Source organism: Semicossyphus pulcher, unplaced genomic scaffold, assembly GCF_022749685.1.
Source record: "Semicossyphus pulcher isolate SPU_LCO1_2020_fin unplaced genomic scaffold, fSemPul1.0.p SCAF_2, whole genome shotgun sequence".
Taxonomy (NCBI): Eukaryota; Metazoa; Chordata; class Actinopteri; order Labriformes; family Labridae; genus Semicossyphus; species Semicossyphus pulcher.
In genome coordinates, this window is record NW_027211693.1 from 24,753,519 (window position 1) to 24,778,948 (window position 25,430).

Below are 25,430 nucleotides of genomic sequence, written 5' to 3' on the forward strand. Positions count from 1 at the left end.
CCACTATACAGATATGAAATTGTACATATTACAATACAAAAGGAAAATGGGAAGAGAAAAGCATTCATTTTGCACAAAGAGTTGGGTAAGAGAGAGGGGAGTGGATCACTTGTTTTTTCTTTTTTTATTTTTTGGCAGGGTGGGGACCAGGGCTAGAGGATGACAAGAGGAAACAAAAACAGTTTACAAAGAGCCAGAGTGCAAAGGGATGCATATTTCTACAAATTTTGTGGATTTTCAGTCACTTAGTACAACCGTAGTCTTAAACAGTGAAATGTCAAATGATTGACAGAACTTAATAGGAACTCCACATACATCCCCATTCTTGGTGTTATCAAAAATGAGGTCTCTCCATAATGTTTGCTGAATGACATTAAGAAGTAATCAACTCAATTTTGACTTTTGAACATGCAAGACAGATTAGAAGGGCAATAGTAAAGCAGTGCGAAGCTGGAAGAAAACAAAATTGGAAACAAAGTGGAGGTGCTTGGCTTTGGAAAATCAGTATGATCAGTGTATGTCATGTTTTTCATTCAATTCAAATGTGAAGTGTAACAATTTTTGGTTTACACAAACACTGTTGTTGTAGGCATCCCATGAGCATGTGCAGAGAGACATTGATACAAGCATTCATGTTGAAAATTGAAGCCAAATTTTGACAGGCTCAATAAAGAGACACAGCCTAAAATGGTACCTTCTGGCTACCTCTAGGGGGCACCAGCCAACGAACTGCATCCTAATTGCTCAAAACCAGATTTCTCGCTCCAAGGCGCAGTGCTCTCAGACGCATCTTTCCGTCTTAATCGCTGACTTCATTAAACATAGCCAAAAGCTGAACTGTGGAGAAAATGCCATATTTTGATTTCTAGTGTCAACATTTGAGAAAATGACACGTTCTTATTCCGGTGTCAAGAATTTAACTTGAGTTTGTAACTATTTCAACATTGGATAGCTCTTTAGTTTATATGAGGTGAGATCGTTGTTGCTGTGTGGTCACTGCGCATTTCAAGCCCAAGGAGCTGTCAGTATTTATTATTCAATTCTCCCCTACCTTTAGAAAGAGGTTTGGTTTTAACAAAGATATTACCCCATAGTTGCCCCTCTCCATCGTCCCATCAATTCCTCTCAATCCCTCTCTCTTTCACCCTGCCCCCACCACCAAACTGAACACAAAGAAGTGCGGAGCTGCGGCAGCAGCTTTAGTCTGATGCTAATGCACATCCTCTCCCTGCTGCATACAAATGTGTCCTGACCCAGGCTGGCTGTTTGCTTATCACTGGATCTCCATTTGCTTTCAGGCTATTGACCGCAGTTAACTTGACACTTGTGACTGCTACCAAGTAACTATTATAATATTTATTCTTCACCGTACCCCCATTTTCAAGACTCTAAAAGACAACTCTGCATCCCTAACAATAGCAATGTCTTAAAGTAAAAGGCTCTGTGATGTTTTTGTGGTGCGGAGGATGATTCTGCGAGAAACATTTTTGAGTGGCTGAACAAGCTAAATGTTGCTGGATCACTGGCGTGGGTGACAGAATATTAGATTCTTTTTGCCTTGCCTTAATTGGTTCAATCTTGAGCCTGTCAGTCCTGATTAGTGTGTAAGCAGTAAAGAGTCTGGGCTTCTGGGGAAAGGTTTTATTTTCAGAATGAAATGTTCTCCTGTCTGGCATTTGCACTGTTCATTCTGCTTTCACTTGCTACCCTCGCACCTCACACCAGCCTGACTGTATATTGATCCTGGTATACAATAGCAAATCAACAAACTGTACTTACTAGGATAAGCTGTTGGAAATGGTCACAGTGTGTATGGCATTTGGGAGCTAGAGAATCCATGTACATTTAAAGGTCTAATAATTTAGTTCTTGATGTCTAAGTGAGGAAGACATCTTTGTGTTTTGGCTAAGCAGTGTTGTATATAGGAGATTAACCACAGATGGGCAATGCTTAGTGTGTCCCACAGGTTAAGAATTTATTTGTGGCAGTTAGCCCTTGTGGGCAGGAAGAGAAATCCAAATTTCCGAACTCAAAAATAATCCTTTATTGCCTGTGGTAGGCATTTTTGAGGGGTTAGCCTCCCGCATAAATCATGTAAAGAGGAAACACTCAGATACTTTTGATCTGATTGAAGATTATAGACTTTGCTTTTGACTCGTGTCTGATTTGGTATCGATAATAAAATTCCAAGGTTCTTCTCTCCTAAAGAGATGATTTATTTTTTTCAGTAAAAATTCAGAACTAGATTTTGGTCTTATTGGTCTTAAATGTATCGTCGTCCTCCCAGACAAAGAATTTATCAAACAAATACCACCTGATAATTGATCCAATTCATTCCCCAGTGATTGAGTGATTGGCTTACACTGCCTGTGGTGCTGTTAAAAACACGTTTCAAATATTTACTCTTGAAAAGAAATAAGACATAAATCACATTTCTCCACTTAATGTATTCCGTTAGCAGAGGGCCATTTGGCTAAGTGTTTTGTCTGTGCTGCAGAATATAGAGACAATGTGGAGACAAATCTCACAGTTTACAATGTTCCTGTTTAAAATGATTGCCCCTGCCTGATATTAACAACTTTGCATTCATAGAAAAATAAATTTGTGACTATCTCTACATCTTCCCTTAACTGTCATGTCCAACCTCTGTCATTGTAGCATTCAACATTTCTCACATATTCTCAGATCTCACTTGTAGAAATTATGCTTTTTACATAAACTGGAAAAAAAACTCAAAAAAGCAAACCCTGTATCATCTGAAATGGTCAAATGGTCAAACCATATGCTCTAGGAATAAATAAGAGTTCATACTTCACACTCTTTGTAAGGCAGTTGCTGACACTTGCACTGCCCATAGCCATTGATGATCACAAGTGCCCCCTCTTCATGACTGGGCTCATACTCATTATAGGGTACCTGTGTAGCTAGATCTGCCATAGGCTGCCGCTGCTGGGTCCTCATCTGTCTGCGATTCTGAATAGCCGAACAGTGGCGTATCCGGCGCAGGGTGGGAGGGCAGCACTTCCGTGAAATATACACAACGAAAATGATGAAAAAGAATGAAAATAGAAGGGCCATAGTTCCAATGATGACCCTATGAGTCATAACAGTGTTGTCCATTGCAGAGAAGTCATCCGTTACAGCTGCCTCTTCCCATGTAGCAGTAGTTGCTTGAGCAGTGCGTGGTGCTTGTGTTGTGGTTGTTGTCGTAGTGACTGTGGTAAAGCTCCCAAAATCCTCTGCATAGTCCTGCGTGGGGGTTGGCTGCATAATTCCAAACAGGGAGCTTGTGATCTCTGCAGCTATAGTAGCGTCTGTGGTTGTACTAATGGTCTGTACAACCGGCGCTGAAAAATTCTGGCAAAGCTGGAATCCATAAACAGCATCGAGTATCTCCTCACCCTGGGCATATTCAGGACTGTGGCAGAGAATTGAATGTTCCCACCTTCCCTTAAAGGTGCTTAGCCACGTGGCCAGAGAGCAAATCCTTTTGGTACATTCCCAAAGGTTGCTAGAGAGCCCAATGGTACCCAGAGACTGCCACATATCCATGACTTGGGGATCCAGACTGCTAAGTTTGTTGTTATCCAGCAGCAAAATCTTTAAATTTGGCAGCGTTTGAAACACATCAGATGTCAGGACACGAATTTCATTTCCTGTGAGGTCCAGCTTTTCTAAAGTGGTCCAGGTCCACTCCATGCCACATGTTAGGTTGCTGATCTTATTCCATTGCAGATACAGAAACTGAAGGGCAACAAGTCGAGGGAAATGGGCCAAGTTGATCTTGGTCAGCTGATTGTGCTCCAAGTGGAGCTCTTTAAGCTTAATGAGCCCAGCAAATCCATTACGGGCCAGACTCCGAAGACGGTTGCTGCTGAGGCCCAGATATTCCAGGCTGCGACAGTCCCAGAATGCCCGAACAGGTGTGGTGCGAAGTAAATTGGAGCGGAGGTGGAGTATCTGGAGCTTCCTCAGTCCGTGAAACAGCTCAGGTTCCAGTGCAGTCATCTGATTGAAGGACAGGTCCAGTATCTGGAGATTGATGAGGTGGATGAAGGTTGTGTTGGGCAACTTGGTGATACGATTGGAACTTAGATTGAGGTCCTTCAGCTTGTAGAGTCCTTGAAAGGCATCCTCCTGTACGGTGGTAATCTGGTTATGGTCTAGATGTAGCCAAGTGAGCTGGCTGAAGCCATAGAATTGATCAGGGCTGAGCTCAGTGATGCTATTGTGGCGTAGTGACAACCCCAGGGCCCCCTTGTCCACACCATCTGGGGGTGCCTGAAGCCCCTGGGTGTCGCAGTAGAACTGCAGATCCTCACAGCGGCATTTTTGAGGGCAGGTTGTGCACGATGCAGGAGGCAGCAGGCACACTAGGAGCATGCTGATCACACACAGACACAGAGCCGCTGGTGCAGGTCCCACCAATGGCCACCTTGAATGGAAACCTGGGTGGGTTCAAAGATAGGAAAATGAACTGTGGGGCGGGAAAGCTTATCTCTGCAGAGCACTTATTACTAATTCATGATGACGATTGTGCTTTTTGTGTGTGCTCTCATTTTTTCCATACATACGCCACTTAGAATATTTTTCATTGACAACTTTCACAATGGGTGGAAACATGATTTCACAGAGCTTAGGTCTAATGTAGATTTCCTTTAATTGAAGACATATTGACAAATTACATTCATTAGCTGGACTTTGTCTCCACTCTTTTGCTATTTATATTCCGGGCATTTTGTTCTCATCTTTTGCTCTGTGGTTTGGCTTGAATTCAGATTTTTTTCTGATTACGGTCATTCATCCAAAAATATTGCTATAGTTTTTTTAACAGTTTTTTTAAGCAGCTCAAATATGCCATTGTCCTTTTTGAATGCATATCTTTTTAAACTGAGTTTTTTTTTTAAGTCTTCATCACTTGAAAGGTCTGCAATACTAAACAAATGGTCTTTAAAAATGTATATATTCACAACTGGTGTGTGGTTGAAGAAGGAAAAATGAAGGACAATTGCAGTAAATAGACCAGGCTGAGGAGCTTTTAGTCCGTAGCCTCCCTTGCTCTTACTTGTCTTCCCTATTCATGTCCAGATCTGCCGTATAAAGGGGCTAACTTACCCATTCTTTTGTGCACATCGGAGGCTGCATTCAACTGTCCTTTTCCGCAGACTCTTGGAGCAACCAGATGGAAGAAAAATCCAAAGGGAAAAAACCCTTTTGAGTAAGCACAAAAGGAATCAGCCTCTTTGGAAATAAAGCAATTCTGAGCCCACCCAAATGAAACAAAATATGAAATTCCATGTCCAAAGATGATGCTTATTCCTGGTGTTTGGCTTAGAGTCCCTTAAAATCCAAGCTCAGAGAAAAGGTTGAATCTTTTCCTTCATCCCACGAATCCTTGAAATAAATATTTATATATTTTTTTAAGTTGATCAGTTGCATCCAGAGCGACTCCGGTGAACAGATCCCCCCTCCTCTCCTTTTTTTCTTTTTTCTTTTTTTACCCTTTTGTTTCCCTTCCACCGCAATGATGTCAGCTCAGACGGTTAATTGAAAATCAAGCGTTCCTCTTTCATGGCTGTGGTCCTCCAACCTTAACTTGTTGATGGCAGCCAGAGATCCTGCTTCCGACGCCGGCTCAGCCTCAGCATAGCCTCTGCAGAGCTGTGAGCGGAGCCCCTCGTCTGCTAGCTGAGACGCAGGGAGAGAGAAAAAAGCAGAGCAGGGAGTCAGGGATGTTATTCTGTGCTTTTTGTTGCAGCCACTCACTGCTACAGAGTGGTGGCAGCCTGGCGTCGATCATCACTACTGTTTCTCTCTCTCTTTTTCTCTCCCACACTCACAAACACCCTCTCGCTCTCTCGCTCAGTCACTTGCTCTCTGCCTCATACACACTGCTTGTGCACCTCAGTCTTCCTCCACCTCCCTCTTGCAACCCCCCCTTCCCTCCCACTGGCTCGTCACCATCAGAATATTGATATCTTGAACGTGTTGCGGCAGCTTGCTGTTGAAATTAACCACAGCTGTAAATCTCAGCCTCGCCTTGCTGTTGTTCTGCATGTGCTTATGTATGAATGTATACACAGGCGTAAACAAAACAACACAACAAAGCTAAATATAGTTTGTAACATGTGGCTAAAGCCTGCATAAACGAGCAGAGGAAAGGCAAAGGTATGCTGCACTGCCATATCTCTGTACAGGAAGAAGTATGCTATAGCACAGCTAACATAGGTCATCTGTCTTATATTCATAATTTACATATCCTGAGTGCAGTGTTTAAATTTTTGAACATTGGCATGTGATGTATGGCCAGCTGCTCTGAAGTTAAATTAAGCCACATTTTTACATGGTATTAACAAGGCCAGAAACACAAGCTGATATCAAAGTAACTAAATGTTAACTTGATTTAGTTTTTTGAAATTGAGCATAGGGTTTTGTTAAAAGAAGCTTTAACAGTATCTGATGTCTGAAGTTCAGTGCATTAAAGGGCTGACTGTTCCTTAATTATTTAATATGGGTGGAGATGGGTGTTAGGGAAGTTGCATTGAACTTGATTTGATCTGCCAGAGACGAGATACAAGAGAAAGTATGAAGCACGGATACTGTTGTCTACTGTTGCCCCCAGCACCCTGTCAGCCTTTTGTTTACTAAGTGTCTTTGACTTAAATATAACTTCAGATTACTGCAGCAATCCACACCCTTCCAGGTTTCATACCCATGTTATACTTTGAAGTGACTTGATGTCGATTTTAATTCTTGTTGCTCCTATTTACCAATAATAAGTACTTAAAGTAAGCAACGAGTGATTTGGCTGTAGGCGAGTAAAGGAGAAACTTGAATTTTCAATTTGCCTTGAACATAAACTATTATTACCATAATTATATCCCCAAATTAATTTAGTTACATAATTCTCAGGTCCTGCATCTGGCTTTGACTTTCCAGGTCACTTGACCAGCATTCTGTCATACTCCACATTTTTTGTGCTAGACTACATTTCCCTCTGGGACTTTTCTGCAGCATGTAAGAGCTGAAAACATGGGATAAAAACGCTTGAATCTCAGGAGGCATGATGGATATTTCTTTTTCTGAGGTGTGTAAGCTTTTCAACATCACAGATGTTTAAAGCATGTTCATAAGAAAAAAAACACAACATTATGTTGGTCATTTAAATGAAAAAACAAAATAGTTCAACTCTATAAACATTTCTCTTGGAGTTTATGTTATCTCCATTGAATTTTTTCATAATCCAGTGGACTAGTGGTTTTGTAGAAACTGGATGTTCCTAAATCTGTCCTAAAGGAGATGGATAGAGACTCACTTGAGTATCATAAAAGATGCCGCAGAGAAACTGCCTCCATAATAAGCACCTGAGGAAGTGCTTTAGAAGCCTCTGGTGTGGAAATGAAATATAGGCTAGGCATGAATGAAATAGGATTGAGAGAGTAGGGGCAGAGCAGACTAAAGCCCTACCACAGCACTGCATCCAACCGGCACAAAATCACAGGGGATTAGTGCCTTTGGAGCTCCCCGGCCCCTAACTATGTACACAACCCCCCATTGGGCAAAGGGCAGTGGGGGATGGGGCAGGTCAATGCCACCACCAACCATGGTGTTATGTCGCAGCTGATTTCAGCATTATAAGGGGGATGAACAGCCCAGAGTCCAACTGGTTCTTTGCCTTTCCTCTTTTGCCCTTTCCTGTTCATTTAATTTTGCTCTAATTTTATTATTCTCCCATATCCGGCCATCTATCTGTCTGTCTCTATCTCACTCTCCTTTTCCATCCCTCCATCCCTCCTAATAGTTTTTCACATTTTAGCTTGAGCAGTTTACAAAAATGTGACTGAACATCTCTCTGCTCTCTGTGCTGACTGCTGGTTAGGGCTTTAACTACTACATAGCACTCAGCTGTGTGACGACTGCCAAAGGCGTTGCATTACAGCTCGCGGTGTTTAGTAAATTGTAACCTTTTAATCAACACAAATTTCTCATTTGGGATGAGAGTAAAACACCTGTAGAGATTAGAATACTATTTTCAGTGTGTATCTCACGCCACAGACCATATACACACTCATCCATTTGAATCTATACTTGTATCTACAAACAATATCCACAATATGCTCTTGCTTTGCAATAATGTTCTGAAGTCAAAACGTTCACACAAGCCAAACCAGTCCTTGCTTTGTCATATAACTGTGTTTCCAAGATTTCCACTATTAAGCGATATGTCAGATGTTTTCGTATTGTGCTCTAAAAGACATTGTTTGTTATATTGAGTCCTACGAGTTGCTTAAAGTCCAATTTTTAAAATGGTTTGGACAAAAAATGATTCAAAATAAATGTTAAAATGGAGATACCAAACAGAATTTATTTAATTTGTCTCTGAACTCAACCGCAGTTGTTAAAGACTTTGAATCTGCCAGCAGCTATAGATTTAAAAGCTTATAGATCTGCATCAAGAGACTAATGCCTGCATCACAGTTCGCCTGTGTTGGTTTACTGCAATATATTTTATAGGGTCCATTACAACATTCATGAAGTGAGCTGTGCTGGCAGGAAGGCTCAAACAGGATTTGGATCTCCTCTCTTGATCTCTGCATGAATATAATTTCAGATTTAAATCTTTATGCCGTTTACAACAGCAGCACTTGGAGGGTGTGGTGCACATGAATTATAGCACTGGTATAGATGCAAATCAGCTGTTTTTTAACCCAAAGCAGCGCTTCCTTTATACTGATGCATGCTTTCAGCTTGCGTATATTATATGAATAGAAACTGTTGGCCACTGTTTTTGTTTGTTTGCTCCATGATTCACTGCTCGCAATATTAAGAGTTAGAAAATGATTCCAGTGTTTTAACGGAGGGCGATGGGGTGCTTTTGACAGCTGGTCTACCCAGAGCACAATGGTTTCCAATAAATAAAAGGATCAGAAATGGATCAGGCTGGGTATCTGCTGAACGCCAGCTGTACTAATAACACTATTACTGTCACTGGTTGTTGTATACTAATGGATGGATGGATGGATGAATGAATAGTTTTATTTATGGCTTGTCATTTCCATGACTCATGCCTCATGGGATTATTCAAAGACATTCATGAACAACAGACAAAACATTCTCCCTCCAGCATAATAAATTGACCCCATGCAGAGAAAGTTCCTGAAACAAATGTTCAATTGTATGCCTTTGTGCAGGTGAAAGCCGTGGCTAGAGGCATACTGTTTTCAGGTGGTCCCTGTGTTCGTCCTCTTCTTGTAAACGCATTATCTCAGAAGTGCCTGGAGGGATTGTCTTTAAGTTTGGCACAAATGTTTCCTTTGACTCACAAATGAACTGATTTGATTTTGGAGGTCAAAGGCCACCGTGACCTCAGGTTCATCCTATATTCATGAACGTAATATCTCAGCAACGCCTAGAGAAAATGTTTTTTCCAAACAGTCTTAGAGCGCGAAGCAATCCACAATGATACGTTGAGCTCTACCCTTGCCTACCGTTTTTTTCGTCTACTGACTACCGCCTGCTCTGCAGAGAAAAACAGAGATGTTCTTTGTATATGTCCCTCTTGTTGATATTGTAGGAAAGAAAAATGATTATCCATCCGAGAGATCGACACAATTTGCATAACATAAGTAGGGACCAATCTGCTTCTGCTTTGTGTTTTTTGAACCTGTTGAGAGAAGGGGCCACACCCATGCTTTGCAGAGAAAAACTGAGAGAGAGGGAGAGGGGTAGAGAGAGACATCCTATGGGAACTACTAAATTAAATCTCATCTTTAGGCTCATCAGAGGGTATTTTGTATGAGCATCCACAGCAATTATGTTGAAAACAGTTGTAATTCAACATGCTTACAATCTTTTCCATGTCTCTTGATGTTTCAGGCTGGAAGGAAGGACAGGAGTGATGCTCTGAACACAGCCATCGACAGGATGACAAAGAAGACCAGAGACCTCCGCAGACAGGTTTGTTTTTTTCCATTGTCTTTTTTTATCTTCCGCACCACCTCAGTGTGTGTACTCACTGAGAACTGAATGTAAAAATATATCTTCTCCAAAAAAATATTTTATTTGCAGTTTGGCTGATTGAGTTGACAAGCTATCTGTTAGGAGGCTGGTGTCTGTCTTGAATGTGGAAGGTGCTCTTTGTAGCCAGGTCAACAAGCTGTACTGAGAAAGTCAGTGCATATGCACAGTTTTGTTTTAACAGTGCCTTTTCTTTTCTTTTCTTGAACTATCTTACTTCACAGCTGCGTAAAGCTGTAATGGACCATGTCTCCGACTCTTTCCTGGAGACCAATGTTCCCCTCCTGGTCCTCATTGAAGCTGCCAAGAATGGCAATGAGAAAGAAGTCAAGGAATATGCCCAGGTGTTCCGTGAACACGCCAACAAGCTGATCGAGGTAATGTGGGATTTTCAACGCTTTCACACTCAAAATGTGATATGACCCAAATACAGAACATTCATATTTCTCTTTTCCATCCAATCGGCTCTGGACATTTTAGCTTGGCTTACAGCAATCAGGCTTCATCCAGCTTCTCTGTTCTCTGACTGCGGCTGTGTTCTCAATATTCCCTCGTGATACAACTTTAGGATTAGAGTGCCTCAGAAAACAGCAATCTGGGATCTTTTGTCCCTAATGAAAACAAAGCAGTAAACATTGAAATTATTTTCTGTGGTAACTGTCCTTGTTTTTCCACTCTGTGTCTGTCTGCCTTTCCATCACACACAAACACTTTCTCAAAGTGTTTTTTCAATTGAAGGCGCTGCTGATTCTAATCTGATGCTGTAATGCTGTAGAGAGCAGACAGACTGAACATTGCTTTGTGTGGTTATAGCAACAGATCAAATTTTTAAGCAGAACAAAAGCAGTGAAACAACCACAACTCAGCGATGAGTGCTTCCTCTGGGAAAATGATGTCCTTGCCACAAAAGATTGATGTACAACTTCTTATTGACCGGCAACACATGCTAACAAAGATAAATACTTTTGCATCCTGCCTCTTTTGTGGCCGGTCTCATGTCTAAACTGAGGGAGTGATTGAGATTTGACGTGTCTCTGGTGTTGTATACTAGCAGCAAGAATACAGATGTAAGAGGGAATTCAAAGTGATGGACTCGGCAGCTGGAAAAAACATCAGCTGTCCTCATTAGCGGACTTCCTCCTCAGTTTCTTGAATGCCTGTGTCAGAGCATCATATGCTGACATTTGAAAGTGACTTCTCCCCACGGGCAGACGACCGTAAATGACGTTGGATCGGTTGGTCCAGTGAAAGCAGGGCAGCATAAGCTTTCATTGGGGGAAGCGCTGAAGCGTCCCAGGGAAAAGGGGACTACACTTGGGAGGAGACCCTTAAGTAGCCCCTAAAGGCCTGAGTGTCAGATGTGACGTTAGAGCATGACCTTTGTGGTCTCCCCTAATGCTCGGGTGCTACATCAGCTCATAGCACTTAGACAGAATACATGAAGAAGCTCAGCTTTGGAAGGAAATTACTCATGGATGAATGGCGCTAAATAAGAAAAAAATGTTTTAATTTGTGAAAAGCAGCTGGATGTTTCTCTCACCATGAACTTCATGTAATTTACTCTTTAATAGGCACTGCTGTGTGTGGTGTCAATCTAAGCCTTGTAGACCAAAGTTCTCCACTGCTTAAGGGAAAAATAGAACAAACTTTCCTTAATAAACTCTTCATCAATTACACTAAAAAATCCATTTGTACTTGTGGTAGTTCACCGTCATGTCTTTTAGCCAAAAATATTTTATTACTTGCCCAAACTCCATGCCTGTAAAGAGGAATTTAACTGCAGGCTTTGTCAAACGCTTACTGAAATATTCAGCAGCTGAAGGAAGTTTTGTCACGCATAAATAAGGAATGATAGTAACATATCTGAGGAGCACCACTGAATAGCATATGAGCGCTCTGCTGTGTCAAATAATGTTGGCCAAACCGAATTCTGATATGTCAATATGATGCATGAAAACCGTTTTGCTGGTTCAGTGAAGTTGTAACTGCAAGTAGTAGAGGAAAAAATAGTATGTCTCATGCTGATTTAAAAATAGGCGTAAACATTAGTCAGTTGAATCAAATCGCGATAAAAGAACAACGTATGGACACATGCTGATAATTCAAAATTTGGTGAACTTCTTCTTCTTCTTCATCTTCCTGGTTGCTCAGTCCAGATTAGAGCACAGTGTTCCAACTAATGAAATCTCTTACATCTTTTATTACTCTTTGCAAAAGCAGCTTCTATTACTGCAAATGGTGTACTGCAGAGAGTTTGAAAACACTGCAGTAATCTGCAATGTTTTTTCTTTTACAAGTTGCACAGTTACACCAAACATTTCTGTGTGTCATTAAAGCATGACTAATATGAAAGGAACACATTATGACATTTCAAGATAATGGCAGCGAACACACGAGGACAGCTGGATAAATGTTAAGGTGTCCAAATGTTTAGGGATTTTTCTGTGATGGCATGCAAAAGCAATGTACTCAGTAGACGATGCAGCCATGAGCAGTTTTAGTGCAGTGATGTCATCAGTGTATTGATAATTGTATGTTTTTTTGGCTGACCGCCAGGGTTAGCCCTACACTCGGGTCTGAATGTGACTGACTGAGTGACTGACTGAGTGAGTGAGTGACAGTACTTTCACAGCCGTAGAGAGAGAGTTGCGACATCGCAATGGTGGATCATGGAGCATATTGGACCTCCACTGACGCGACTCTCTGTCTACACGGCTCTGGGTACTTTGTTCGGGGAGTAGGCGGGGCTGCTCCTCTGCTGCTCGTCCGCTGTCCTCACCTACGTCCGCAGCGCGCACCTGCTTTCAAGCACGTTGTCATCGGCCTCATGAGGACAGTCCTTGTGACACATTGCCCACAAAAGCGCACTTTGACCTGATGCGGTCAGCCACATACTAGGTTTGTTTTAATATAATGTTTCATTTCAAGCCCACCACCAGTGCCTGATACCTTGCTTTTATAAAGGGTAAGAATTGAAACTAGGAGCAACTAGTGTTTTTTCCCGATTAAGCTTTTCTCAACACTAGCAAATACATATGTACAGTCAAGCATTGTATCATTTCTTATAAAAAATGCCGCTGTAGAGCAAGTCAACATCAATGCCACCGAGCAAAAGGTAAGTCACAGTAGGACTCCTGACTTTCCCCTCTCACTGAAAATGCTTGACATTTCCCTGCAAATGCATCGAGCAAAGTGGGTATTGAATGTTCTGTAAGTAACCTTGGAAAAGGGCCTCAGTCAAGCACTATAGCTGTAAATGGATGCAGTTTCCACGTCCACGGTGGGAAACGTTTTGCACCCTGTCATATAGGGAATAAATATGTCCTGTTAATGCAATACATCTCGTCTTCAGAGGTAGAGACAGCAAAATGCCACCAAGGTCTGGCTCTGTTTATGTGACATCATGAGTAGTGCAAGTGTAAGCTGCCTCGAGGCAAATGGTGCATTAGTTCACACACGTTTGTATGAAAGCAACATTATGACTGACCCACATTTCGGCCCTTTAAGCAGCTCGTCTACTCTATGATGTTAGTCAGAATATATTCTTCTTAAAGCTGGTGTTTATGTCATGAAATGAAGCTAAATTAAAGCTTTACTTTACCTGTCACATCCCACTGTGCAAGCTATCAGACAGTGTGTTAAATTATGATCATAAAATGAATAAAAAATGTTAACTATTGCTACCATTGAATTGGAGCTGTTTGCTCTTGTGAGGCAGGCTGAAATATTCATAATTAATAGTAATTTCACTTTGTTCTTAATGTTATTAGGCTTTATTCAAATGCAGTGTTTTTTCCTCTTCGCTTCTAAGGCAGTGGAATTGATCATCTTGAGAGCATGGGGTAAAATAGACCGAGCTTCGTGTTGTTGCCTCAAGGCCGTGTGCTTAAACGTGCCATGGTCAGTCAGGGCAATGTGGAGATTTCAGTTCTCAGTTAGCAGATGAAGAATTTAGCATAGAAAAACTGCTAAATATTCAGCATCTGTAATATCCTCATCACATGCTGTGAATCCATTTGGGCTCTTCTCATCACGACCAAAAAACACGTCAAGGTCTGGAATGGAAAAGATTCACAGCTGAAGGAGGGATTGATTGAAGAAATTGTTTGCAACAAACTTTTAGGCTTTCAACCAGGCAAAGAAATGAAAGTGACATTATAAAGGGTGTAAGTTAACATTTTGCTCATAAGCTCATACTGGTTTCAAGTGCACCTTCTGTTTGATAATGAGCTTCAGAGTCCAAATCACAGTAAGTGATCAAGATGGCATCATGATAGGTCAGGATGCAGAAATGGACTCATGGAGGGGTGACTAATTTGGCAACATCTTTTCCCCTCAAAGGTAGCCTGCTCTGTGATCTTTTTATTTCTATTTTAAAGCCTGTTTTTCATGCATTTTTACCCAATGCTTGAGCCTAATGCATTTTCTTGCCTTTGTAAATAATGTAAGAGATTTTTTCTGTTAAAAATAAGGCTAAATATCAGGATAAGCTGACTGCCTGTGGGTTTTATACATGACTTACATTTTAGCAAGTTTTCAACCTTTTTATTAACAGAGCTGCACAAAAATAGAAATACGCCTTCTGATTTTTACCTCTGAACTTCATACAGCACAATGATTAGCTTTCCAAACACATTCTCCTCTTTTACCCTCCTCTACTCCAAGGGGGAGTATTTATGACCCTGTATCTTATTTTGCATGATAGTTGTGGCACAGTGTGGATCATTGGACCTGCTGTTGTTGCTTAATGTTTGAGACATAAAAAGACACTACTGGGAAGTCTCTGATCACAACCAGCCTGTTTTGTTGTCTCATCTATTTAAATTAACAACGTATCCATCACTATAAGCTCAGACACGCTCTCACACAGCATCTCAGTCAGTTAAAGAGATGGTGTGATAAAACCTGCACGCTGTGATAAAGCAATGAGGATAAAGTTTATTAGATTGTCCTTCATATGCTTAGGCAGCATAATTGTATTACAGGGCCTCGTGCGTTTCAGGGGATTGGACATGTCATTGAATGAAATGTTTATTATTAGCCTGGTGAGGTTTGTTTAACTTTGCAGCCTGATGAACCTGTTATTGTGTGTTTATGTGGAAAGATAGATGCATTTTTGAATATGTTTGCACAGACTCTGTAAACTCTGACTCCCCTGACACTTAAACGCTGTGGTACAGCATGGCAAGTAGAATACTGTTAGTTGACTTCAGGGTAGAATTTCCCGTCTCTGGCTTCCTTCACAGTTTCTTTATGCTGAAACGGCTGTTTTCCCGGAGGTATCATGGTGAGAGCAGGCGAACGCTTATGTGAAAGATCATGAAAGTAAAAACACAGGTCTAAAGTGCCGGTTTTCCTTTTTTTGCACCCGCTCTCTCACCCCTCCTCTCAGGATACGGAATGTTCTCCCTGTGCTCCCTGCATGTGTTTGCATAGTGATGCAGAATGTGTTTATATCAATGTTTCAGTGCTTCACCAGCACAGAGGAATAAGTGCTTCTCATCAGCAAAATTGCTCTGAAATTTCGAGGTGGGGGTGGGCTTCTTCTTGTAGAATTGACTGAAGAGAAGATCTTTCACACTCCGTGATTCATTCCACCACCAGTGCTTCAATGGAAAAATCTGAGTTGAACCGATTTGCCCCACATTTCTATGCTTTTGTGAAAGCTTTAGATCTAACAGCTGAAAACTTGAAATCCCAGAACCCAGTTTAGTTCTTTAGGGCAAACACAGGCAATCATAGAGGTTGAAAGTAAATCTTTTCTTTCTTCTTATTTTTCAAAGTAAAGAATAACAAAGATTAATGTGAAAATCCAGCTTTCCAATATAAACACTCATTTGGTTTTCAAACCAGCTCTCTGCTTGTGCTTTGCCCTTTGCTAATTATACAGTTGTGAAAGCATGTCATGTTTAAGTGTTTGATCATAACGGACTGTTCAGTTACACCTAATTTGGGATATTATGGTAAAACTAGTGTTTTGTTCACAGCGTAAGTGATTGTCACACTGCTCGTGTTGCTGTGTGACCCAGATCTCAGCAATTAAATTAGTGAGTAAAATATAACAGATTGATTGGCTTCAAAAATAAGACACAGGTTGTTAAAAACCCCCTCAGTCTCCCCCCTGCTAACGTGCAGGCAATAGTGTTTTTGTGCCTTTGTAATTGATTATGTTTTAGCACATTTTCTGTCGATTGGATAATCCCTCTTTGGCACACTTCCTCACATCCCAGGCATTCTGTTTCAGCATTGTTGCCAGTACATCCCAACCAACAAATGGGAATCTTCACAGTCTCTGACCTACATTTTTGTGAATATGAGGAGATGCATAACGTTACTCCGGAAGATGCGAGAATATTTAGAAATAATCATAGCGGGGATGATTTGTTGGTCAATACAAGAAAATATACTCACAAACCATAAATGCTGGCAGCCTGGAGCGGGACCTGCTGAGCTCAGCACTCCTGTTCTCACTCGTTTTTGAAAGTGTCAGGAATATTTTGCCACTCTGATTCCAGGAGCGTAATGGCAATCTGGCAGCATCGTGATATGTTCACTGAGAATAACCACGTCCTTGAGTCACCGGCTACAACTGCTACAAACATTTGTAGAAATGTAACTGTTTTTATGGAAACAAATGCAAAACTTTTATTTTATCTATTCACTCAGCAGCTTAGCTTTTGTTTTCCCTCCCACATGTCCTTTTTTCCCCTCTGTGCCAATGTATTGTATCATTTTAGCAGCTTTATAAATTAATCCTCAGCACTGGGTTTGTATTCCACCGAGATTACTATTGTGTTACAGCACTGCTCCATTTCTGATAGAGAATAACCCAGCCTAACCCAGGCTACCAAAATGAACTTATCTACGTTTAATTATGCATCGATGTATTGCTCTTTCTGTGTTTCCTTTTAGATAAGGCTGTTTTAGAGTTCCTGTCTGTGGCTAAAAAGCAGATATGTGTGTGCTTTCTGTTCAGGTGGCCAATCTGGCGTGCTCCATCTCCAACAATGAAGAGGGAGTGAAGCTGGTCCGCATGGCAGCATCTCAACTGGAAAGTCTTTGCCCCCAGGTACCTGGCTGTTTTGCTCCCTACTTCTATCCAGTTCACTGATTGTGCTCTTTGAAAGGCTGCCACATTGCCTTTTAATACAAGCGCCAATATAGTGTTGGATTTGTCAAGTCATTTTTGTGTCTAATTTTGATTTGATAAAAAAGACTGTGCAGGACTTCTTAGTTACAGTCCAGTACTAGAATAGGAGAATATTCTTTTTTGCAGTCGAGGAGTATTCGCCTGATTAGGTGACTACTTTTATATCAAAGTCAGAGTTAACATAATGCAAACAGACCTACAATCTTACTTGATTTATGGAGGTATGTAAACACTCGGCCATCTACAGTGTCATGATTCTGCTTTTGTACCAGAAAGGTGTTTAAGTGACCTGAACAATACAATGTTGTCCTTCTTACAACATGAATTTTAACAAAAATTTAACTAAATAAAATATAGATAGAAGTCACAAACATGCTGCACAGGAAGTGGCATGCTTTGTAATAATAAAAAAAAAAGGACAGTATGAGTTGCCAGTGCAGCCACAAGGACATGGTACCCTCATGGTTTTCCACCTGCAAACATAATATTTTGTTGTTTGTTGGAGCATAAAACCATGCCAAAGGTAGTGCAACATGGATTTGTGTTCCAGGACTCTGTGTTGGCAGGGTCATGCACTCCCTGCCCCCATGATATTTGGAAGTTTTGTATACCAAAAGTGGAATAAAATAGTCCCTCATAAACATAGTGGCTATGTCTCTAAAGTATATGGAAATATTTGCTAGAAATTGTGTATGATGCAAGCCAGGGCTCACTCTGTTAAACCGTGAAACAAATACATAAGAAAAGAACTACGATCAAAATGCTGCTACTGTTTTCTAAAAGTGGTCCCTCGCAGCGACAGTGTTTCTATGTTGCTGAGTGAGGGTATTGATTCACTCACTTTCTGTGCCCCCACATCACTTCTCTCACCAGTGCTGAACTATCTGAACATCATTGGGTCTGTCACTGCACATCCCCCGGCCCTATTTCCAAAAACATCCTTCTATCCATTTGGATCCATCATTTTAAATATGAAAAATGTAAATGCTTTAATCCAACTTTCAGGTTTTAATTGGACACAAACTACCATGTTGGGTCGTGTAAGAACAGAACAAAAGCATAAATACCTCGTTTTATTCCCCCATGTGTCCACCATTGTGCCAGTCTTTTCATACCCCGTACAATGCCTACATCTGAGCTCTGCCAGCTCTCTTCACTATGGTGCCACGGCTCCTTTTAATCTCATCTAATGACTCCTATTCACTGTGAGCCTGGAAATTCACAGATGTTTCCACCCTAAAAACAAGCAGCTATTAGTTGCATTTTATTCAGTCCCTCAAAACATTCCGTGTCTCTAATCACTCCTAGGAATGAATTGGTTTCATGTTGCAGTCCCAACATTGGGGTTGGAGAATGGGGGGCTGCGTGCAATCAACCTATGCTAATGTTGTGGCTGAGGGCTATGCTGTAATGGAGCTTTAATGGTTGTAATTGGGTGATTACAGGTGATTAATGCAGCGTTAGCCCTTGCTGCCAAACCCAACAGTAAGGTGGCCCAGGACAATATGGATTTGTTCAAGGAGCAGTGGGAGAAGCAGGTCCGTGTCCTCACTGATGCTGTTGATGACATAACGTCCATTGATGACTTCCTTTGTGTGTCCGGTGAGTGGTACTTACTTATATGTTATTAAAAGAAATGTGTTGATCTGTTGGATGATTAATAATAATTATTCTTTCTTTTAAATGTGAAAACAGACTGTGTACTGTTTGGTAGACGGGGCTTGTGGTCAGTATGAAGACAGATTTGAACAGACCACTTAAGGCCATTCTTAAGAGGAGCTAAAATAGCTGTAAAGAATCTCTGGTATTAGTCTTTCCTGATGAGAGCCATACGTACCCAGGCTGATTGGACTCAGAGGAAAGTACTGAAGCATCAGCAGCACTACGTCTGAAATTGACATCCTGTCACGTGTGTTAAACCACACAAATGGTTTGTCAGGCATACCCTTAAAGAGTTCTCGTTAAGCATTAAGCAGAGTGACTTCTCTCACCTCCAGCCAAGGACAGGCTGTAATTTACACAGTGGACATTTGCATTTAACAGGCTCCCATTAATAAGCAGTCTGAGAATTTGTCTTTAGCCCTCCCCATCCTATTCTTCAGCTTCCCAGTGGCCCTTTTAATTTCAGGACTATTCAAACTCAGAATGAGGGCTGAGAATTTCCTGGCCCGAGGTATTCTCTCATTATAACTCATATAAACAGTTTCCACCTCAGATTGCAGCATGTCTTGGATGAGAAAAAAAAAAGAACACCCTGTCTTGAGTTAAAATTCAACACTAACCTCTTTCCACGTACACTACTAACAACATCATTGTTTTATGTCCCCAGAGAACCACATCCTGGAGGATGTGAACAAGTGTGTCATCGCTCTGCAGGAGAAAGATGTGGATGGTTTGGATCGCACTGCTGGAGCTATTCGAGGACGTGCTGCTAGAGTCGTCCATGTTGTCACTTCTGAAATGGACAATTATGAACCTGGAGTCTACACAGAGAAGGTCCTGGAGGCCACCAAGCTCCTCACAAACACAGGTACACAAACACAGGTTTGCCAATGGACTGCATTTACATTTACATAGATTCAGATGACAGCAACCTAAAAGACACACCAGGATTACTTTTTTATTTATTTATTTATATTTTTATTTGGTTTTATTCATCTGTCAGGCACGGTGAACACTACCTGCCACCCTCTTGGTTTTTGTAAAATGCTGATTGTTCATTATTAATTTAGTATGTATTCAATTATCTGGACCCATCCGCTTGGTTGGTTTTTCGGTACACATAGAACTGGCTTAGGAAATGTAATTTCCTGATTGCAGCCAATCCCATATTTATTAAATATGCTGCATTGTGGGATGTAACCACATGCTTATCTGCACAGTGAACTCTGTTAAGTTGTCAGCTAGCCCTGAATATCTCAACCCAAGTTATGTTATAGAAGTTGCTTCTCTACTGTATCATTATCAGGCAGTATGTGTGAGCCGTGTTAGCTTCCATTTCCAGCCAGCTAACAAGATGGCAGAACAATTTGTCGCTTGTCAGATTTGGAAACGGCCGGGTCCTCTTGAGGGTGGGCCCATTAAAAGTCAGGAAATGCAGGCTGTAGTTCGAGCAGGATTTCTGCTGTGGCTGAGAGGTGATGAGCTCTGAAGACATAGACTGTCATGAGAATTGGTCCGATTTTTTTCTCTTAGCTGTACAGAAGAGAGGACAATGAGTTGATTCTGTTTTTTAAATGTGAAATAATTTCGAAGACTTATCAGTAATAGGTTGAGGGAAGTGATCGCTGTGACTCTAACAACCACAAATATGTTATTTTCTCTTCATCATTCTCATTCGGAAGCCCGTAGGTCATTAATGGTCTAAAAGCAAAACCCCCCTTTTTTCCTCGCTCCTGCTGCTCTTCCTCTCCATCTTCATCCTGACATCCATGTCTCTTCAATGTAGCCAAAGCTGTATCTTAAATACAGAATTTAAAATACTATTAATGCAGATGTGCTAAAAAGCCCTCTGGAGCTGTTATTATATCGTCAGTGGGGCAAAGTACATGCCTGCTGGGACAGCTTTGTGAAACCTTCTATTGGAAAACTCTGTCATGCCCATTATGAGATCTGTTCCCTTTAGCATTTCCCCGCTATTTCTTATTCAAGAGTAGAAGGCATCACATTAAGTAGGAGGACCAACAGTGCAAATTCCATCAGTCAAGGTTGTATGTTAAGACTACACTTTTTAGTTAATCATTCAGGGGCTACTAGTAGGAGCTATTATTTTTCAGAGAGCAGAATTAGGCCTCACTAGTGTCTTCAAGGGGTAATGTATGTATATACTGTATATTTATCATTTTCTCAGTAGCTTTGTTTGAGGTTTTATGTGCACAGTTTTTGCAACATGTAGTTCTGCCTTTGTTAGTTATTTTTCACCCATCTGGTATAACACATATCCACCCTAACTATGTTGTCTGTTATGTGCCTTCCTTTTGTGTTTTGAAGTGAATCTTAATCAATATTGTTTTTCTCTCCCTCCCACCTTCATCTCACCTCCCTCAGTCATGCCACGGTTCACAGAGCAAGTGGAGTCTGCAGTTGAGGCCTTGAGTGCAAACCCCTCACAGCCTGTGGACGAGAACGAGTTCATCGACGCGTCCCGTCTGGTGTATGATGGCATTCGCGACATTCGCAAGGCTGTCCTCATGATCCGAGTAAGTCGCAGTGTATTCTCTACTTGTGCAACAAAAGACGTGGATTTGACCCCGAGTTCAACATCTTTGTCACCTCTCTTTCCTGTTCTGTATTTAATCTGGACCCTATCCCTCTCAGAGCATGGGCAAAGCTGAAACTGACAGGAGTAAATAAATGCCGTTTCTCTTCAGGAAATGTTCACTTATATAGAAAGGTTTACCTTTGACCATGTTAAGAAGCTGTAATCCTTTGAAAAACCACACAAGCTCTGTGTGAAGGTCAAAATTCATTTACCATGGAGAGGATTTAAGGTCAAGGTTCAAGGTTTATTTGATGTTCTTGAATTTAAAACATCTCAGCAGAAGTCATCTAGTTCACAGCACAGTGAGAGGCCCTGGTTATTGTAGTGTAATGTAATTGTATATATATAGCCATTGGTGTGTGCACCAGATGCTGATTTTAATGGAACGTGAGAAACTGTATATGCGTGCAGTCCTAGAAGCCAATGATTAACTTGTCTCATGCAAGAGCAGACCTAATTGACCAGACTTGCAATCTAGTGTAACAGCAGCCTTGGTTGTCTGTGGGTTAATGGCCTTTGCTTGAGTAGAACTATAACTGAGACAGATGGTAGTTGGGTACCTAATTGACTGACTATGTGCCGACAACAAAAGCCACTCCAGCTGTAAAGAGAAATGGATAGTTCTTCTGGCTTTATAGTATATACCTACCTTAACTACTTGAGGCTTCCAAACTGCATTTTTTATATATTAAGAAGTAAGTGTATTTGTTTAAAACGCTTCTCGTGTGTAACTGTACCTAATTATATATTTGCTGTGTTGAGCTACAATGAGCTGGTTGGTTGTATTATGTCATCTTCCATTATTTTCAACACTTTAATGGTTTGAATTGGAATCATTAGTCTTGACAGCACATTTTGTGTTGACAGTGGTGCTCCAGAGCTCCGCCTGGGCCTCCATTAATAATGCCGCTCAGACACAGACAAAACCAGATGAGTGAGGGACATTCATGCTGTATTTGCATTATAATAAGCAATTGATTTAAGATGGAGGTTTTAATTAGCATTCTTTAGTTGGACTGCAAGCCAGAGAGCTACATTCAATTTCCATCTGCCCCAGCTCCACTCCTGTTATCCAGATTGATTAAGCTGTTAACACTGGGCCTGTGGGGCTGGCTGAGCACTACCAGGTGGGTGTGTGCGCGTGTAGGTGTGCACGTGTGCACGCGTGTTAAAAATAACAGAGGATTTATGAACAATCTTTTGTACTTATAATTAATCCGTCAGAATGAAACTGCCATTCTTAACTGCGAGCAGCAGATAGTGGTGTGAATCAACTCAAACTTCATCCATTATCATAAAAGGAAATTATGCAGTTCCCCATGGGTTTGCCAGGGCTTCTCCATCAGGTGTGTGGGGTAATAATCATTGGATTGGTAGTGATTATTCAGCAGGAAAATGCTCTTCTGTTAAGCGGAGTGGTTGTGGAACAGCATCTACACTCACCGGCCACTTCATTTGGTACACCTGTACAATCTAATGCAGTTCAATACAACAGCACTGCCATGCATTGTGCTTTTATGAATTTTAGTTTTCGTTGACTTTTGTTTTGTTGAGAGTTGGAAGTGTGTAAATTCAATAACGTTCATTACTCAGGGTATAGTTAAAGGTGGTGTTGTACTGAACTAAATGATATTGAGATGTGTCTCTAGTTTTTATCCTCCCTATTTACATACATGAGGGGGCCACAGTATTAGACACACCACCAATTATGACCTTGACGCTGAAATATCATTGAATTAACATCTCTATGACAGCTTAGAAAAAAGCCTGTACATTACAGGCAACATAAAAGCAAATCTTATGGCTGAGCTGGTATATTGGATTACATTAGATTTTTCAGGTGTACCTAATGAAGTGGCCTGTGAGTGTATATGAATGTATATGGTTGAACTGCACTTCAGTGACACAGTTTGTGAAACTCAGCATGTTCAGCTCAGTCCAAACAGATACAAAATATTACAAATCAGCTGAGCACTATGAGACAACTGCTCTAGAGGGCATGTCCACACAGACACACAAACACACTTGCCCTCTTTCTATAAACTATCACATGCATGCACTGCATGGGCTTAAATCAGAGCAGACAAGTGTGTGGTTTGGGCTACTTAAGATAGACAAGTCTTTAACCTCTGTAAGTGGTGCCCAGGCAGCCTATGTTGGACATCCCCCGGATATTTGACAGGCGGACAGAACCCTCTCCCACCTACGGCGACATCAGAGAATGCCTCCCAGACATCAAACTGTCTCAGAGTCAGGGAGCTGCTGACAGCCAGATACAGGGGCAGCTGTCGTTACCTTATGATTTGTGCAGGGTGCCACGGCTCAAGGTGATTTTGCTGGCTCTGTCCTCAAGATGCTGAGGGGGATTTTACTGTGGGGCTGCCCTGTCTGTATCTACAGCAGCAAATACAAGATAAGACTAAGGCCTGGTTTGTAATGTTACAATACTGTGATTCCAGCTCTCACCCTGTCCCCATGTCTCTCAGCACTTCAGATATTATCTATTCACATATGACACGTAGAGGTGAGACAGGGGAAGCTGAATATTTTAGCCTTCAGACACATTACCAAATTAAATATTGATTCACACATTTTGCCCCAGCATGAAAAACAGTATTAAAATTTCATTTTCTGTGACCGTTACAGTACCTCCTAGACAAAATCCTTTTTTAATTCTACTGCAGGCTACTGTTGTCACTTCTCTTCTGTAGTGGCCCATCGGCTGCTCACCATGAACTATCAATTGTGAGCGTCCCACATTCACAGGTTATCTGTTGCGCAGACCACAGCAGGTGATATCTCTGCCCCACTGAACAGCATTGTCTGGGTTGAAAGAGATGCCTGTGAGTCACTACAGCTTTGTATCTGAAACCCCTATTCCCCTGAGAACAAGAGCATCTCTACATCCCATAAAGCAGTGTAAGGTTATTCAGAGACCTTCAGCTATTTTTAGATGTGGGGGCTCCAAATCCATTACAGAAGGGAGGCATTGAGACAGCTGGATAAGCACAAGTAGCGGCAGAGGCGTGATAATGCACCTTTATCTGTCCACATCATCTTCCCCGTGCCTATATCACCAGCAAATACATTTCCCTGTCAGTCACTATTGTATTTTGCCTCAAGCATGACCTGTTGAGAGAGAAATTCTTTTGAGTATTAATATTTATGGAAGAGTACTTGCGTGAAGCTTGTTTTGCATTCAAAGCAAGGGAAGAGGTGAAGGATCAGAGATGAAGTAGAAACACTCAAGAAGAACACAACTCATGCCTCACACGCCTCTTTACAGACAGCAGCGACAGATGGGACTGAAGCGCTTTGCTCCCAATATGTTTCATACCGGCTTGTACCTTCATTTTGCCTCTCAGAATGCACAGGCAGCACATTACACTTGATTTACAAATTCATCTAGAGTTTACAGTTTCTGGTATCAAGCTGTGGGAAGGAGACATTTATCTGCTGCTGCCCTTGCTGGCAGTGCCAAGGCATTTCTCACACATAGTAAGCAGACTGGTTATTTAATAGTGCTCAAAAGGCTGTAGTATGCCAACATTATTTTATGTTCTCCACTTACATCTTACTTCTTTTTCTTACCTTTTCCAACCCTGTCTCTTGGCTCTGCTGCCTATCATGTGCATTTGGCTGTTTTGATTCATCCCTCCTTGTTGGCCCTTCATTCACCTCTCTCTCCCTCTCTGTTGTCCTGTTGCAGACTCCCGAGGAGTTGGACGACTCTGACTTTGAGACCGAAGACTTTGATGTTCGCAGCAGGACCAGCGTGCAGACTGAGGATGACCAGCTTATTGCCGGCCAGAGTGCACGGGTAAGTTGTCCATCACTTCTCCCTGTATTTACTTCTATGCCTGACATTCTCTCGCCTGCCTTTGAACTCCTCAGTTGTCAGATTTCATCAGTAGTACTTTGTGAGAGGTGTAAGATGTGTGTGAAAGGAGAAACACACTTTTATTAAAAGTAAACACCTTTTTATTCTTAAGCTAAGAAGCA

General features: G+C 41.4%; 2 protein-coding genes across 3 annotated transcripts in view; one reads left to right on the top strand and one right to left on the bottom strand.

The window, feature by feature from the left end:
- Window positions 1–25,430, top strand: part of ctnna1 (catenin (cadherin-associated protein), alpha 1) — a 77,006-nt gene that overhangs the window by 30,757 nt on the left and 20,819 nt on the right. For both annotated transcript variants that reach the window (XM_069669662.1, XM_069669661.1), the window contains exons 8-14: window positions 9,877–9,957; window positions 10,242–10,394; window positions 16,994–17,086; window positions 18,613–18,769; window positions 19,497–19,697; window positions 21,215–21,366; window positions 25,138–25,248. In XM_069669662.1, the coding sequence (XP_069525763.1) occupies window positions 9,877–9,957; window positions 10,242–10,394; window positions 16,994–17,086; window positions 18,613–18,769; window positions 19,497–19,697; window positions 21,215–21,366; window positions 25,138–25,248 (948 nt within the window). The remainder of the gene's footprint in view (window positions 1–9,876; window positions 9,958–10,241; window positions 10,395–16,993; window positions 17,087–18,612; window positions 18,770–19,496; window positions 19,698–21,214; window positions 21,367–25,137; window positions 25,249–25,430) is intronic.
- Window positions 68–5,750, bottom strand: lrrtm2 (leucine rich repeat transmembrane neuronal 2). The gene is made up of 2 exons (XM_069669948.1): window positions 5,116–5,750; window positions 68–4,448 (listed from the first exon to the last, which is right to left on the bottom strand). Exons 1-2 carry the CDS (start codon window positions 5,117–5,119, stop codon window positions 2,806–2,808), a joined length of 1,647 nt encoding a protein of 548 aa, XP_069526049.1. The 5' UTR covers window positions 5,120–5,750; the 3' UTR covers window positions 68–2,805.